At 40.5% G+C, this 16,458-nt stretch overlaps 1 protein-coding gene across 4 annotated transcripts in view; it reads left to right on the top strand.

The window, feature by feature from the left end:
* Positions 1-16,458, top strand: part of WARS2 (tryptophanyl tRNA synthetase 2, mitochondrial) — a 52,139-nt gene that overhangs the window by 19,164 nt on the left and 16,517 nt on the right. For 2 of the 4 annotated variants that reach the window (XM_075107762.1, XM_075107773.1), the window contains 2 exons: positions 4,043-4,300; positions 4,701-4,754. In XM_075107762.1, the coding sequence (XP_074963863.1) occupies positions 4,043-4,300; positions 4,701-4,754 (312 nt within the window). The remainder of the gene's footprint in view (positions 1-4,042; positions 4,301-4,700; positions 4,755-16,458) is intronic. The other 2 variants (XM_075107781.1, XM_075107792.1) reach the window with 1 other exon arrangement.

The following is a 16,458-nucleotide window of genomic DNA, read 5'->3' as shown; positions in this document are numbered from 1 at the left end:
GGTACCAGGCAGAACTCCCCTGCCATGCTGCTATGCTGCCCGCTGCTTCTCACAGAGTGAACAAACAGGGAACATAAACTCTCTCCAAAGGAGTGATGTTCTCTGTATATTTTTAGTGCTGGAAATCCAAGATTCATTTAAGGGTGTTTTGTGTGGGCTTTTTTTAATATAGACTTCTGCTAACACAATGGAATTGTTCATACCACCCTTATTTGCTGTAACATCTCATGCTTTATGTTGTTAAATGGGATCAAAGGAGTTAAAGATGAAAGATTGCTAGTCAACTGGTCCCTCAGCTGGGAGCCTGTGTGGGTTTCTTCTTTGTAATGTATTTGCTAGGTCCCAGGTCCAGCCTAGCTCAATTTTCATTATTGGATTTGCTTGTTTTTGCAAATTCCATACTTAAGTAATTGCTGAGCTTAGGCTCAGTATAATACGACTACTGTTTGTTTCTTATGTTTAACCTGATATTTATTGCCCATATTCTGAGCAATCCTTTTAGAAGTAGTTTTTCACTGTTTGGATGCACAAGTACCATTAAAGATGCCATGCTTGCTTTCACTGGTATACTCTTTACTGGATAGACAGGAAACTTTGTTATCTCTTTATATGAAACTCTGTCCATTTTACATTGTACTTGGGTGTTCTCTTTCCAACATGTAGTGTGTCACCAGATGCTCACTTAAGTAAAGTTACAATAAACTTGTCTTTAATTAGCTCATTGTTACGCTTCGCATATTTGGAGTTAGTACAGAATTTGAATGTATAGCGTATGTTGAAACAGTGATATCTTGTATTTTCTTGGTGAAAAATGTTCTCAAACTACCTCCTTAAACATCTCTATTGCATTTGTACCATCTATTTGAGAGTATAATTATCAAATTAGGGGACGTAGTCTTGCCAGTACATCAGATATGTTTGTAGTGACTTAATCTACAGTGATCTGGGAAGGGGAAAAGGCAGGTAATCCACATGTCATGGGAAGCATATGAAGCAGGGACTGCAGCTGCAAGGGAATGGAGTCTGTGTGACTTGGGGACCATCAAGATTTATAGGAAGAACTGTTCTCCACAGGCTCAGGGTGCCAGCTCCTTTTGGGTCAAAGTGTGGGTATGTGAGCTGATCTGTGCTGATTGCACAGAGATTCCCACTTTCTGGTGTAACAGACAGTAACCCCAGGGGGTAGAGCTGTTCCTGCACTGAAGTAGCACTACGTTCAGGGTCACAGGGAAAAGAAGCAATAAGATCAGGAGATGTTTCAGGTGATGCTGTCTTTGTCTATACTGCAGTTGAAAGATGTGCAAGTTTCTGCACCATGCTTTGACATGGTCATCCTAACATGCTTTCCATTTGATGCACATCCATAGTGGATTTCTAGAATATTATAAAGTTTCTTAGCTATTCTAACAGTGCAGGTAGGAAACATATCATATCAAAAGCCACTGAAGTCAAGGCAGTAGTAGCTTCCTTACCATATGGCATACTCTGTACCTCCTTGCTGTCTTGATAGACCGTGCAAGAGCTCTTCTGGGAAGCAGCAAGTAAGGAAGCACAAGTGGAGGAAGGAAAGAATACAGGAACACAGGAGGGGTGAAACTGTCTGATAAGAAATATGGGAGAGTAAGGCTGTAAGAAGGTATAGCCTGTATAGAAAAACGTGGTTAAACAAGGGTATAAATGGGCAGTGGAAAGCAGGAAGCACTGTGGGGAGAAATAATTGTGGGAAGGAGCATCAGGATTTGAACCCAGTGGGGGGAGACAGGGAGATGAGAAGAGGTAATGTGCTCTGACAAACAACCAGCTGTTCTGGGATCCCTGTAGGGGCAGAACACCGTCTTAGTGATCATCTGTTTATAGCCTTGTTTTCTTCTTGAGCTCTTATTCTCTTGGTGAAGAGCAGGGAACATGGGAAGCAAAGGACGAATGTTATGCCTGCTAAGTACCTGTTGCATTGCCTAGCAACTGCTCTGTGCCCTTAATAACAGGCACAGCTCTGAAACCTAGTGAATCCTGAGTTTCTACAAGACTTTATTTATGTATGTTGGGATTCTGTATGCTCACTTCTATAAGTGACCACCTGGCCCTTCTCGGTGTTAACAAAAAGTTGGCCGCAGTCCTTGGGCCAGGTAGTAGCTTAGTGGGAGATGGGGGGGCTTCTGCAAGTGGTGATGAATGCTTTGATGTAGTTTCCTAGGAAAACAAGGGATCAAATGGCAAACAAGGAATTGAGTAGCATAATTCCATATTTGTGTAATGGACAAAAGAGGCATGGGTAGTCAAGAACTGGAAGTTAGAATTGCTGTTGGAGGAAACGATATGCTTTTCATTGCAGTGACTACCTTGCAGCTCCTGTGCTGGAGGTTCTCCCAGAGCACGTAGAAACTGACTCAATAATATAACTAGAAGTCAAACAGATATTTGGGATGGGGTGAGGGGGCTTACCTGGACTTAGATATGTTGGTATTTATGTGAGCAGAAGAAATTAACATGGCTGCTAGCCCAAACCTGCTCTTATATGTCAGTGCAAACACTTAAACATCAGATAAGAGAGTTGTCTTGACCTGAAAAACAGGCTTACTTTGAAAGCAGAGAGAATTCTTCAGCAAACTTTGAAGGAAATTCTGAACTGTATATCATGTTTTAAAAATTATTTTAAAAAGTGCCCCATTCTGCTTGGAAACACTTTCTCATTAGTTTTTCTTGGAGTCTGAGACAAAATTAATTAAGTCAATTTGAAGTCCTTTGTTTTAATAGTTAAAAATAATGGTACTTGGCCTTGACTTTTGCTGCCATTTTGCATGGTTTCAAGTTGTATGACTTTTTTTTTCTTCCCCATATATTTGTAAGAAAGTCACAGAAATTAAGATGGACTACATCAGTAAATAAATCCTCTCTACTTTGTTATAGATGTTGCTTACAAAATTTAGCAGGAAAAAAATCATGCAGCCAGAGACATAATGAATTTTATGTTCCTGGCGCACAACAGAGTCTGAGGGTTTGTGTTGTGCAGCTTTGTGACTGGGACTCCCTGTTGAGGTTGGTGGGACCCTCATTTATAAGTTGAGCAGTCTTGCATGCTCTCACAGCTTGGCACATAACAAGCATTTAACATAAAACACTGGTGCTTTACTTTCTGAATGTGGTGGAATTCTTTGGAAAGGTTGGGGAGGTAATTGATCATACACTGACAGCTTGGGGCTCTGAGAAAATGGTCAGATGGAGGGCTGGGATGCAGGATAACAAACTTTCCAAGACGGTAACTGTCACTTAGCCAAGCTATACATGTTTTAAGCTTTTTAATCTTTGCTTGAGACCTCAACTTCTTAATCAGTTTTTGCTGCTTCTCTGTGAACTCTTTTCAGATGTTGACATTTTACTGGTACTGATGCATCCACAGTATTCCAGGTGTGATCTTGAGTTATAGTGGTATTTCTTTGCAAAGCCCTTTTAGAAACTCTACTGCTGCCAAGATACGTAGTTTCAGGACTTTGATCATCTCCTTCATTATTCTTTGACCTTTGGATCAAGGACTAGGTTTCTTTCGGGAACCGCTCAAAATATTCTTTGCAGCTAGAAAAATAAGGCTTCGATGTTTATGGGAGTTCAGATTGCCATCTACTTGGATATTGCATATGTTTACAACAAAAATGTTTGAATTTATCTGTGCTGTGATCCTCAGTTTCTGTGTCAGAGTGGATGATGCACTGAAGAGAAACATACAGTTTTGGTGCAAAAAAGGTTGAAAGAATCTACCGCTTGGTTTCTGAGATCTAGTTTTCACTGATCTTGTTTACAGCTATGTTTGTTTGCATATGCAGTCCGATGGCTTAAAATGATGCTAGTTGTCAGTCTCTGCTTTAAGGTAGAGTATTTTGACTGAGTTGCTACAATTATTTTTAGTCAGTCCTGAGGCAATTTATACATTAAGACACTGATAGGAGGAGAGAAGAGACAGGCATAAATGAGTCTTTATTAATTACTTTAAAATATAAAAGAATCTGTCAAAAATGCATGTACTAATTTTACCAATGCTGTTTAACAGAATATGGTCATGGATCGGATTTTCTCTGGTATTCAGCCAACTGGGGTGCCTCATCTGGGTAACTACCTTGGAGCCATTCAGAACTGGGTGAATCTGCAGGAAGAGTGCAGCTCAGTGCTGTATAGCATTATGGACATGCACTCTCTCACCATGCCCAAGGACCCAGCTGTTCTGCGCCAGAACATACTGGACACCACTGCTGCCATCCTTGCCTGTGGTATTGACCCAAAGAAGTGTTTCTTCTTCCGACAGTCACTGGTTAGTGCTCCTATTATGTTAGATTTGCTTCTCATTAAGTGGCTTTCCAGATATGTTAATGGATGAGCATAGCATTACTAAACTCCTTTATCATCTTTGTGTCAACAGTCCTTGAAAATGTTAGCAATGTTGGATTTCAGACTTATCCCTTGCTGCTGTTTTGAAGTGGCTGAAATAATGACTGAGAAGTTCATTTAGGGATAAGTACATTTTAAATTTCCCAAGCAGAGCTAGGAGCTTGTGCGAGTTATGAGTAATATACCAAAAAGAAGTGTTAGGAGATTATTCATTCAGCTCGATAAGTCTCACTGTAGTCACAAATTGTTAGCTCATAAATGTATAAACATAGTCTGTGCAACCATAAAGGCAAATAAAACATGTTTCTGTGGTTTTGTATCAGCACTTACCACTTGATCTGCCAGCTGCACAATATCTCCAACAGGTGATTGACATGGTAAGTTTTGTGTCCATTCCATTGTAATCACCAGGGAGTTCTGTCTTCTCTGAGATTATTTTTCCCCATCTTTTCATATTCACCTTTTTCCACCTGATCTGATAATTCATATGTGAAGTATTTGCTGCTTCTCCTGACTACCCCAAGAGGTACGGGGCTTACTTTCCCACTTGGCATATGTCAGCCTCGTCTATTGCATGCTGCATTTTCCTGGAACACAGCTTAGTTTCTTCCCTGATTAACTTGCTGTAACTGACTCTGAACAGGCAAATTTCTGTAATTTCCCACAGAGGCAGATGTGTCATAGCTTCTGCTTTCGTGAAGACATCTTTAAATGGATGTGCGACTTGCAACAGAACTGTGAAGGTGATGTGCACAGGGTCTGACTTTTATCAGTGAGAGATGAAATCATGCTATTATAGTCCTCCTTTGAACGTGGTTCTGTACAGGCAGAGTTTCCTGTGGTTGTCAAACTGCAAAGGACAATCATAGCTCCATATTCCTGGTGGATATTGAAATGATGAAGACAGATACACCTCCTGCTTCACTTTTCCTCTGTACTAAAAAACCAGTCCAAATAGATTAGCTCAGAATTCTAGTGGAGTTATGTTTAAATTAATTTATCCTTTGTTCAAATCTGCTTATCATTTTAAATAAGTTATCAGCTTGGGTTTTAATTTGGCTCTACTCTGACTTAATTCACATTGAGGCTGACATTAACGAATAATCTCAAGGTGAGTTACAAGCCAGTGATGCAGTAAAACCCAGTCTGGAGTTTTGGGGTTTTTTGTTTTCAAGCAACTGAACAATTCACTTAGTTACAACACAGGATCAGTGACTAGATACTATGAGAGGACTCTTCAGCCCAAAACAGAGATAATTTGGAGGTTATGGTTAGAGAGCAATAAAGTAAAGGTTTATAAAACTGCAAGTGAAATAGAGAAAATAAATAGAGAACAACTGTTTTATCCACTAAAGAACATGAACTAACAGGTATTGAAATAAGTTAACACCTGGTAGATTCAGCACAAGCAAAACAGTGCTGCATTTCATGAAGTCCACAATTAGGCTACAGGACTCCTTGGCACAGGATACAGCGCATGCTGAAATGTGTATGAATTCAGAAAAGGACTCAACAAATTAATCTGAAAAAATCTGTTGAGGACTGTTATATACCTGAGGTGTCACCTCTGCAGGAAGTGCTGCAGCCATGGTTGGAAGGGTATCTATGCTTTTCTGTACTTAGGCTCTTCTCTGTTGGTTGCTGTCAGAGGTGGATGTTTGATCTGTTTCAGTGTTGCAAATCTGATGTTCTTACGGGTCTAAAAGCTAAACTACTGCTGTTCCACGTCTTGCTAAAGCCAACACGCAGACTTCCCTTGAAGCCAGCAGATTATCAGTGAGAATCTTACATTGCAGTCAGCCACAGAAAGCATGTTGTATCTTTCAGAATATAATAATGCAGAGATTGAGTCTTTGAGTCCCCAGAGAGAAAGTATCAGACTCAAGAAATGAAGAACTGTAAGTGATTCTTACAGTGATGTTATGGTGTTTAGGCTGGCCTCTGTTAAACAGACTACCTTTTAGCTTAATTTTTCTGCATGTCCTTATCTGTCCAGGTCTAGTGGTTTTTCTTCTTATTCAATCTAAACCATTAAGTATTTGCTTTCTGTGGGCATTGTCCAATGTCTAGAACCATATTCTTACTAGTACTTATCACACGTGTACGAATACCATTTTCAGTAAGTGGCTGATTCCAGTGGGCTTTTGTAAGCTCACTGCAAGCAGAAGGAGGACTATTACAGTTTGTGAATCTAGACTGGTTCAGTAACTATTCAGGCTGAAGTGGTTTGTTGACTTCCCCAAAATAAGTCTATTCAAGCTGTATGTAGTGGTCAGATATACCCAGAAATGCACTATGGTCTATTACAATTGCATTGGCAGGACCAGATTTTCTCTGGAAGCAATTAAAAGGAGTATCTGCAAGTAGCTCTTGATGTGAGGAAAGGAGACAGGAACCTTGCTAATGTGGTTATTGTTTTAGTATGATAATGAAATAGTACGATACGGAATGTCATAATATCGAGATGATTATTCCTAAAAACAAAGGTGTAGGAAGGATTGCAGCTATTGCTAGTCAAGGAATTTTGTTGCTTGATTTTGGATTGCTAATTGCTCAGTTTTCAAAAAAGGAGCTGGCCTCTCCTTTTTAGCCACTGTAGCAGTCTCCAAGGGAGGTCTAAAAAGTCACAATTTTGTTTACAAACATTTGGCTGAGGTGTAAAGCAAAGTGACCAGAACTGATTGTATACTTAAATACGTTGTTACTTCCAAAGGTCATCAGGAAAGCAATGAAAATCCAGCTGCAAGTAGAGAACTGGTTGAGGTATTTGGTTATGGGCAAAGTAGCTTTCTCTTTTCAATACCAGATCAAACTGATAAATGAGAGAGTTCTCAGTAGATTAACATGCTACAATTATTGCTGTTTCAGTGCTATCTTGAAAATTACTAGATCTATAGATCACAGAAGTGCTACTGCAGTGACTTCTGATTAACACGTCTGTTCATTTTTTTTTAAACAAGCATTGTGCAATGAAATTATTATGAAATAAGAGCTTTTGGTTTTAATCACCAAAACCAGCTACAACTAATGACTGGTAGCACCCTGATTCTGTAGCAGCATATAGCAGAATGAAATTCTTGCACTGCAAAAGTTTGCTAGTAATAGTAATTTCCCATTAAGGGAATTGCTCATGCAGTCAGTACTGTATATGCTCCTGTGGTCCTCTTATTTCCGCTGGGTTTACTTGAGCAAGAATGGTCTAGAATTGCTGGAGGTAGTGGGGGATGTGGTTGGTTGTTTATTTGTTTGGCATACTCCTTCTGTTCTTTCTTTCTGCTGCTGCTTGTATTGCTTCTCTGCAATATGTTTGTCATGTGAAAAAAAAATATTGATTACTTTGTTTCTTGAAAGGCATGTGTATTTGGTAAGGGTTTCACTGTCAGTAGGCTTTTATTTACAGCAGGGTTTATGCAGATCATCTCTCTAATCCAGAACTATCTGAAATATCTGCCTCCAGAGTTTTCCCATGTTTTATCATTCTTTCCAATGCAAGCAAGAGACAAAAGGCTGAACAATATTAATCACAGATTGACTGCTGGGAAAAAGTGTGGTAAGAACAGCTACTTCTCATATTTACACTAGATTTACACATGTTTGTACTAGTCCCAGAACTGATTTCAGTGATGTCCTTGCCTTGCAAGTAAAATGAAATGAAAGCGAGATTAATTTTGCATAGACTGATTTTTGTTGTATTGCTCAGAGAGTATATGGCCTCTGTTCTTATGTATCAGGTATAAAGCTAAGTTACCTATAAAAGGAAGGTGCTAGTTTGATGAAAATTAGGTTTGTATGCTTCAGAATCTACTATTTGTAAATTATAGCATTTTTTATATGTATAAACAGAAAGTTAATGGCTGGCTGTATATTTGGTCTCCGTACACCAAATATCTCCCACACTTATATTACCATATACAAACTTGAACTCCAGCTTAGGGAAGTAGTGGCTACAAAGAGCACGTGATGATAACTTGAAAATACGTAGAAGCAAGGATGATGATGAATATTTAGGGTAGTGTTTGGAACTGCATTGTCTGTGAAGGATTATAAACAAGGACATTTAATTAGAGTATCTAGGCAAACACAGTTGTGGAATATGTTGGACACCAGAATGGCCTCCCAGTGAGAGAAGCTCTTTCATTACAGCTTGATTAATTACATTTTCTTAAGTAGGACAAGTCATAGAAGAGTGACAATTTCTGTACGAATAAAAATTAAAATAAATGCGTATTTCAAAAATATGCATTTTTATTTGGAGCACAGCTGCAAGATATATGAAACGGTCTTTGCTCTTAGAGAAAATAATGTCAAGATACGCTTTGAGTGGCTTCCTATGCCTATCAAGCATAAAAAAGAAGTAACAGAATAATGACTTATACAGCGTATCCTGAGAATACTAGAAGAAAGAGCAGATATATTCCTTAAATTGTACCGTAACTGATATAAGCTGTAACAGTCATCTTTTATAAAACTTAAAATGTTTTAGTGAAAACAAAAAAGACTCCAAGTTGGGGGAGCAGGGGGGTGGGGAATAAGGAAGACAGTAAGCAGTCTGCACACATGGTAAGCTTATATGGTATAAACCATTTTCTCTGATTCCTGGTGGGTACAATACACGTTTCAGTTCTTACCCATAACCATCTTGTATCTTATCTGCTTCACAGTCAAAACAATTTTAGAAACTGCTGTTGCTTGTATGTGGTCTCAGGCTATTCTTCCTGTCCACCTACCTATTGGAGTAGACACATGCTCAATGTCCCAAGCGAAACTAAAATTACATCAGAGATGATTCAGCAGGCAGTGGTTGATATGCTGCACTAACACTTCTCTGAGGAGTCCTGTGAGTTTCTGGACAGCGTAACATTCAGTTTCTGGGCAGAAAATTGCAGTTTTCAGCCTTCTGGATGGGGGTGATTTATTTTTTTAGCATAATCAGCTGCAGTATTCTTGCAGTGTGCAAGCAAATTGAAGCAGTAACTCTGGGAGGTGGGAATTTGCCAATTTGTCTTAGCCTTAACTCCAAAAGCCAAAACACAACAATTTAAATGGGCACACTAACTGTTTCACTGCTATTATTTTCCAGAAATATCCAGCTGCTTTGTTTTGTGGGCAGAGTTTGAATAGATTCATGCTATTTCTTGTCCAGTTTTCAGAGGGGCTTAAAAGCTTCCATTGCATCATAGCTTATAAATTCATTTAAGTACATTAATTTAGCGTGGTCCATTGAAAACTTCCTGTCATAAGAGAGGAAGTATGTGACTATTAAATTTAGAAAATTATTCTGCTTCTCTCATCCCTGTTTTCTCACCCATAGGACTGGGCTAGACATAACTAGAGCTCAATGGGAAGAAAAGTCATGGTTCAGTAGGATTTAGTTTTCTTCCTTTCTTTCTTCCTTAATTTACCTGGTTTATTTCATACTATTATTTAGCTGTTACGTGTTCCTCTCTCCACCAGTCTTCTGGATACACCAAGCTAATTAATCAAACAGTGTTGTGGGTTAAACTAGGAGAATGTTTCTGAAAATAAGTTCATTCCATAATGAACAAAGGGAGCGAAAATGGTGCCTGGGCCAAATTACTGTGCTCTGTCTGGGATTATAACCAGTATAATCTGATTCCAGTAGGGGTATTCTTGGTCAAGCTCTTTGGAGAGGAGAGGCAGATCTTAGTTCTGTAAGTTTTAGCCAAATAGAAACAAGAATAAGTTATTAAATAGTTCAAATGTAATAGTGAAAGCTGTAAATAATGATAGATTTACCAATGATAGCTAGATAACCACCCCCCAATTCAATATATTGCTTAACATGTTCTTTAAATCAGATATTGCTTTTGTAACCGTGAACATATTCCACCTACACTTGAATTATTTCTTTGAACAGGAACTTGAGATTCCATGTCAAATTTTCTGTCATAAAAGTATCTCACTGGGTGTTCAGTTGCTGTGTGCACTTGATTCAAGAGCAGTCCAATCTGTCTTGTTTATGGCTCCATTATTCTCTCTAACTGTATAATACAGAGATGCGTTACCAAGTATCTTGAACATACTGTTTGCAACCTTAGGCATAAAATCTTACCTCTTATTCAAGAAAAATAAATGTGATCAGCACTTTCTTCCAAAAGGCCACTTAAGTTTTTTTGAAAGCACTAACTGGTACTTCTAGGAGAGACAAAAATCCTAAACAAAATGTTTCATTTCTTTTGAAATGTAGTACACTTCCCCCTCTCTGTTCAGATTTCTTTTAGTACACAGCTATCCAAATTACCTCCCCAGACCTCTTTGTTTGCCCTTTACACTGTCAAAATAAAATCTTTGAAACTTATTGCCCATTTGAAATGTAGCCCTTAAGGAGGTTACACTGCTGAGGGGAAGCTGTTTCCAGCTAACAGATATGCAGCAAACTTGCAGTCCTTTACAGGGAAGGACTGTAGGGTGCAACTTGAGGAAATCCATCTTGAAAATTAAACACTGCATCTCTTTTTGCAGGACACCACTTAAGCTGCTGACACACAACTTTGTATAATAAAGCTCAGAAAGCTGAATTCCGGCATTGCTGATTTGCCTGCTTTCAGATCTGCTCACAGTATCCATGCTTTTCCCTCTGTTATTGTTCCTGAATCTTGTTGCTTGCTGTCCTCCCCAGCTGTATGTCTCAGCATGAGAAGTCATCTAGAATTACTTGGACTAAAAGTAGCTATTGGTTTTCCATGTATATATCATCAACTGTGGCTGTGGCCAGGGAATAGCAGCAATAACATGGTAGGGAATAGCTAGGATCAAGGACAAAGTAATAGATCTGCAGGGAGAAGCCCTGAGGTTGTACTTCAGCATAGAAAGCCCCAGAGATGATCCAAGTGTACAGTGTGATCTGAGTTTAATAATGTCAAATGGTCGCACAAGTGAACAATTAAGAAGGTATTTGTCTGTAAAGAGGGAGGAGCAGGGTGAAGGAACAGATGTTTGTGCCTTCTAGATAACTGCTCGTTACCATTTGGAAGTGGTCACCTGTTAAGTAAGTGTGCTTAAAATAAAGTAAAAGGAATCTGACTATGCAGACTCAGGCTTGTCGGGCCACAAGGAAGGAACGTAAGTAGTTTGTTCTGGAAATAACTCTTTGATTAGTGATTAGTAAGCCAGGTTGTGGGGGATGCTTAATGCAATGGAAACTGAAGGAGGAAATGTGTCAGTGGTAATAGCAGAGAGATGACCATCTTGACCCTTTGAGAAATGTTGATGGTTTTTACAGACTTTTAACAGATTAGGAAAAAAAACTGTGTTAAAGTGGGAGAGAGCACAGAGCAGGGAAAAAGAGAGAAACTTGATGTATATACTGAGGAAAGCAAAGGGTATGATTTGGGCTGTCTAAAAAGAGGTGTTCGCTATATGGATCTGGTTAAGCTTTTTTCGTGAAAACTGCTAAGTGGGAAATAGTTGGCTTTGTAATGAAAACAATAAATAGAGGACTTAGAAGACTGTTAGTCCTCCAAATATTTTCAGCCAAGCTGCAAGAAATGTTTCCTGAGAAAATACTGTTTATATTGAAAACAGGCTATTATATTCTTTCAGGACACAAAAGTAGCTGGAGTTGACATGAAGGATTTAATGGATTAGATAGCTGTTTTTCACAGTTACCAATGATTGTGACATCCTTGGAAGTTGGTTTGACAACAGTTCAGGAGCTGTCACTGGTTGTGAGTTTTGTTTGTTGGAGATGTAATTTTGTTTTTCTGCATTTTGTAGTATTTTTATACTGGAGTATATGGGGAGAGAGCGCTGCTGAGAAACTGGTGTCTTCACTGGAGAAGAGCTAAGCTTATTATCTATTCTCTTTCGGGAGGGTAGGGCGTTTGTGAAGTACATTATAGCTCCAGAGAGTACTTGAGTTGACAGATTTTAAAATACAAACCAAATTAAGTTCTTTTCTCATTCCAGTATACACAGAATAGCCTTAGCTGATTGGAACTCTATATACTTTTATTTCCTAAAGTCGTAATTAGATTTTGCGTGAACTCCTTTAAAAAAAAATAATAAAACAAGAAAAGAGCAAGCAGAAGACCTCTCTGACAGTCGTACTCTTTTTAATGAAAATTTTGTGAAAGTGATACATCTTTGAGAAAAGTCTTCCTTGTGATGGTGTGATAAATACTACCTAACAGAATAGGAAGCAACTGAAAATCATTCAACAGGCTGATAGAAAGATGAGATGTCTTTTTTCTGTTTCATTTCATTTTTTGAATTTACTGGAGGGATTGCCTCTCTTCATAATACTATGGGGAGAAAATGTGTTACTGGGATTGTCCTACTGACCCACTGATCAAGATGATGATAGTGATCAGGAGATGTTAAGTGAGATGAGATAAACTGCAAGTTTAGTACAGGGAGCAATGGTATTACACTTCAATCCACATATAGCCTTTATCAGGATAAGATATACAGATAAAATTTTTGGATGCAATAAATTACACTTCCTAGTTTTACAATCTGTTAGACATTATGCCATTCTACATTTGCTTTTGGGTGGTGCACAGGACCTAGTCCAGGATGTTTTAGCGGAGGGCTCTCAGTAGTAACAGCCTCATTGTAGCAGTGTTTAGCATTGTAGCTGGAGGAGCAGATCAAATAAAGTGTGTGAATGTTGCATTTCAAGAAAGGGAGCTAGGGGAAAATTAAGACCAATTGTCAGAAATGAATAAACAAAAAATAAGAAAGCTACAACTGTTCTGGAGGTGATGTTTTAAAAAAAACCCAAATGTATTTAAAAGAAAAAAGACAGAAAAAAAACAAACAAAACCACAACAGTTAAATGTGTGGTGCCACTTATGAAAAAAACAGTGGTCCAGCAAATCCCTTCCCATGGTTCCGTAAGCTAGGTTGCAATCGCAGGAAAAGATTAGATTTTCAGAAGGGAAAACTTGCCCAAATTAGGAAAACAAGAAAGCAGACAAAATTGACAAGCCACCTTTTTTTAAACAAAAAAATTATGGGGGCTAAAAAAGAATTTGAGGAGCACCCTGCAGAGGATTCTTAAGCTGATAGCTACGTAGTCTTGCATCAAAAACAGGAGATCATTTAGGGGATCAGTGGGCACAAAGTATAGGAGACACTAGGCATTGATAAGGCCCCAAGAGCAAGGCTCAGTTCTTTGTAGTAGACTTTGCTGCTGAAGGTACTGGGGAGGTTGCCACTATATGCATTTTGTAGCAGCAGATCAGAAGAGCTAAGTCAGTCTATTGTAAATTTACAGAAACTGTTAGTTAAAGATAGGCAGTTTAGACACCAGATGGCATTCAGCTGGGAGTCTGAAAAAAAACTCAGATGTGAAATGGCAGAACTGGTGGCCAGGGTGTGCAGTCTGCCACCATAAATGGTCACCGTGCCAGAGGAATATTAGATTGTTGTCATGTTGGCAGTACACAAGCAGAGCTCTAAATGGGACCCCAGAAACTACAAACTAACAGCTTTGACTTTCGTCTTACCGGGGATGGTAGAGTCTTCAACAAAGAATAGGATGTTGAGTGCATGAGTAAGCAGTCGCTATGGTTCCTCTAAAGGGAAATCCTGTTTCACTAAACTGCTGCACTCTTTGAGGGTGTTAGTAATCATGTGGATAAACAGCATCCCAGGAACTTAATGGATTTGAATTTTTTTAAAAGCCATTGGCAAGGTTCTATATCAATTCTTATTTTAAAAAAATAAATGTATTGGAGGAAATGTTCATATAAGTCTTGCAGCTGGCTAGAGTTGAAAGCAAAATAGGGTATACTGATCACTTTTTTGTTGTTGTTTTTTGAATGGCACAGTCAGTAGTCATGTCCCTCAGGGATTCATGCTGGGAGCAATTTGGTCAACATCATCATTCATGATGTGAAGAAGGTCATGAACAGAAGTTTGTGGGCAATGTTAAGTAGTTCTGGATAATCAAATGCTATGCCAAGGAAAGGAACTCCAAAAGGACTTGTAGAACAGCATGGGTAGGCAAATTAGTGGTAGAAGAGCTTTAAATGTAAAGCAAAGCATCTAGGTAAAAGTAATCTAAACCTTCTTTACATAGTATTGAGCTGAGTCACAATGCAGGGAAAAAGGTCTTGGAGTCATCATTGGCAGTTGTCTAAAATTGTTGGCTCGGCAATGAGTTGGTCACGAGCGGTGTTGGTCACGAGTGGTGTTCCCCAGGGCTCAGTGTTGGGGCTGGTCCTGTTCGATATCTTCATTGATGATCTGGATGAGGGGATTGAGTGCACCCTCAGTAAGTTTGCAGATGACACCAAGCTGGGTGGAAGTGTTGATCTGCTGGAGGGCAGGAAGGCCCTACAGAGGGACCTGGATAGGCTGGATCATTAGGCCAGAGCCAATGGTATGAGATTCAACAAGACTAAGTGCCAGGTCCTGCACTTGGGTCACAACAACCCCATGCAACGCTACAGGCTTGGGCAGGAGTGGCAGGAGAGCTGCCTGGAGGAAAAGGACCTTGGGGTGTTGGTTGACAGCTGCCTGAGCATGAGCTGGCAGTGTGCCCAGGTGGCCAAGAAGGCCAACAGCATCCTGGCTTGTATCAGGAATAGTGTGGCCGTGTCGTGGTTTAGCGGCAGCTCAGCCCCACACAGTCGCTCACTCACTCCTCCACCAGTAGATGGGGGAGAGAATCAGAAGGGTAACGCTCGTGGGTTGGGATAAGAACAGTTTAATAATTAAAATTAAAAGAAACAACAGTAGAAATGCAATGTAAAGGAGAACAACGAGAGGCGCAAAGCCCCGGGGGAAGGGGGAAGGGAGGGGAGAGGGGGAACGAACCACCGAAACAAACCGCACGCGCCGCAGCTGCTCACCACCCGCTGACCCGACGCCGCGCCGCCTCCGCACTGCCCTGCCCCCCCCTCAATATATTGGTCATGGTGTCACATGGTATGGAATGAACCTGCCATTGGCCAGTCGGGGTCAGCCGCCCCCACCATGGCCCTGCCCCTCCCAGCCCCCCCTGCCACGTGGCAGAGCCGGGAAGCTGGAAAGATAGCCAACCCCCACAGTGAGGAGAATTAACCCCTTCTCAGCCAAAACCAGCACATTCTCCACCCCTTATTGCATACCGTTTACACCATGCCCAGGTCCCATATGATGCAATACAACCGTACCAACCACCACCCCTCCCCTTCCCATCCTTTAACATAATACACAGGCATCATTCCCTTAGTTCATGGACCTTCCCTGTAAAATGTCCATTAAAATGTCCATTGAGTTCACCCAGTCCATGACTCTGGGCTCCATCTGTTGTATCAGTCTTTCCGGGTGGGAGAGATGGTGTGTGGCGTTGGGTTGCTGCATACCGAGTCAGTCATCGTTCCATCACTGCTGCACGGCTTGTTTCATAGTTGATCTTCCATGGGTTGGGAGGCTCGTACTCTGATATCATTGATACAACACAGAGGTGACACACAGTATTATATAGCAGTTCACATTGTGCCATTCAGTTCATTGACTGTTTTCGCCCAAAATCAAATCCCCCTGAGGCACACATCGGATTTCTCCATCCTCCCGCATCACCCACCAAGTGCACCCAGGTCCTCGAGCAAAAGCAATCCCACAAATGGGTTTGCCTTTGCCGGAGGCAGGAAGAACCCAGACTGTTTTGCCCAGCATACTTTTTGTGTGCACTACAGGGACTCTATCCCCTTCCACAGTATGTAGGATTTCTGACTGGGCAGGGCCAGCTCGGTTGGCAGATCCCCTCGTGTTGACGAACCATGTGGCTTTTGCTAAATGTGTATCCCAGTGCTTGAATGTTCCACCCCCCATTGCTCTCAGTGTAGTTTTTAACAGTCCATTGTACCGTTCAATTTTCCCAGAGGCTGCTGCGTGATAGGGGATGTGATACACCCACTCAATGCCATGCTCTTTGGCCCAGGTGTCTATGAGGCTATTTCGGAAATGAGTCCCATTGTCTGACTCAATCCTCTCTGGGGTGCCATGTCGCCACAGGGCTTGTTTCTCAAGACCCAGGATAGTGTTCCGGGCAGTGGCGTGGGGGACAGGATGTGTTTCCAGCCAGCCAGTCGTTGTTTCTACCATTGTAAGCACATGGTGCTTCCC

The sequence above is a fragment of the Phalacrocorax aristotelis genome, chromosome 1 (assembly GCF_949628215.1).
Source record: "Phalacrocorax aristotelis chromosome 1, bGulAri2.1, whole genome shotgun sequence".
Taxonomy (NCBI): domain Eukaryota; kingdom Metazoa; phylum Chordata; class Aves; order Suliformes; family Phalacrocoracidae; genus Phalacrocorax; species Phalacrocorax aristotelis.
Note: the sequence above shows the minus strand (reverse complement) of the source record. Positions and strands in the feature narration are given on the sequence as shown.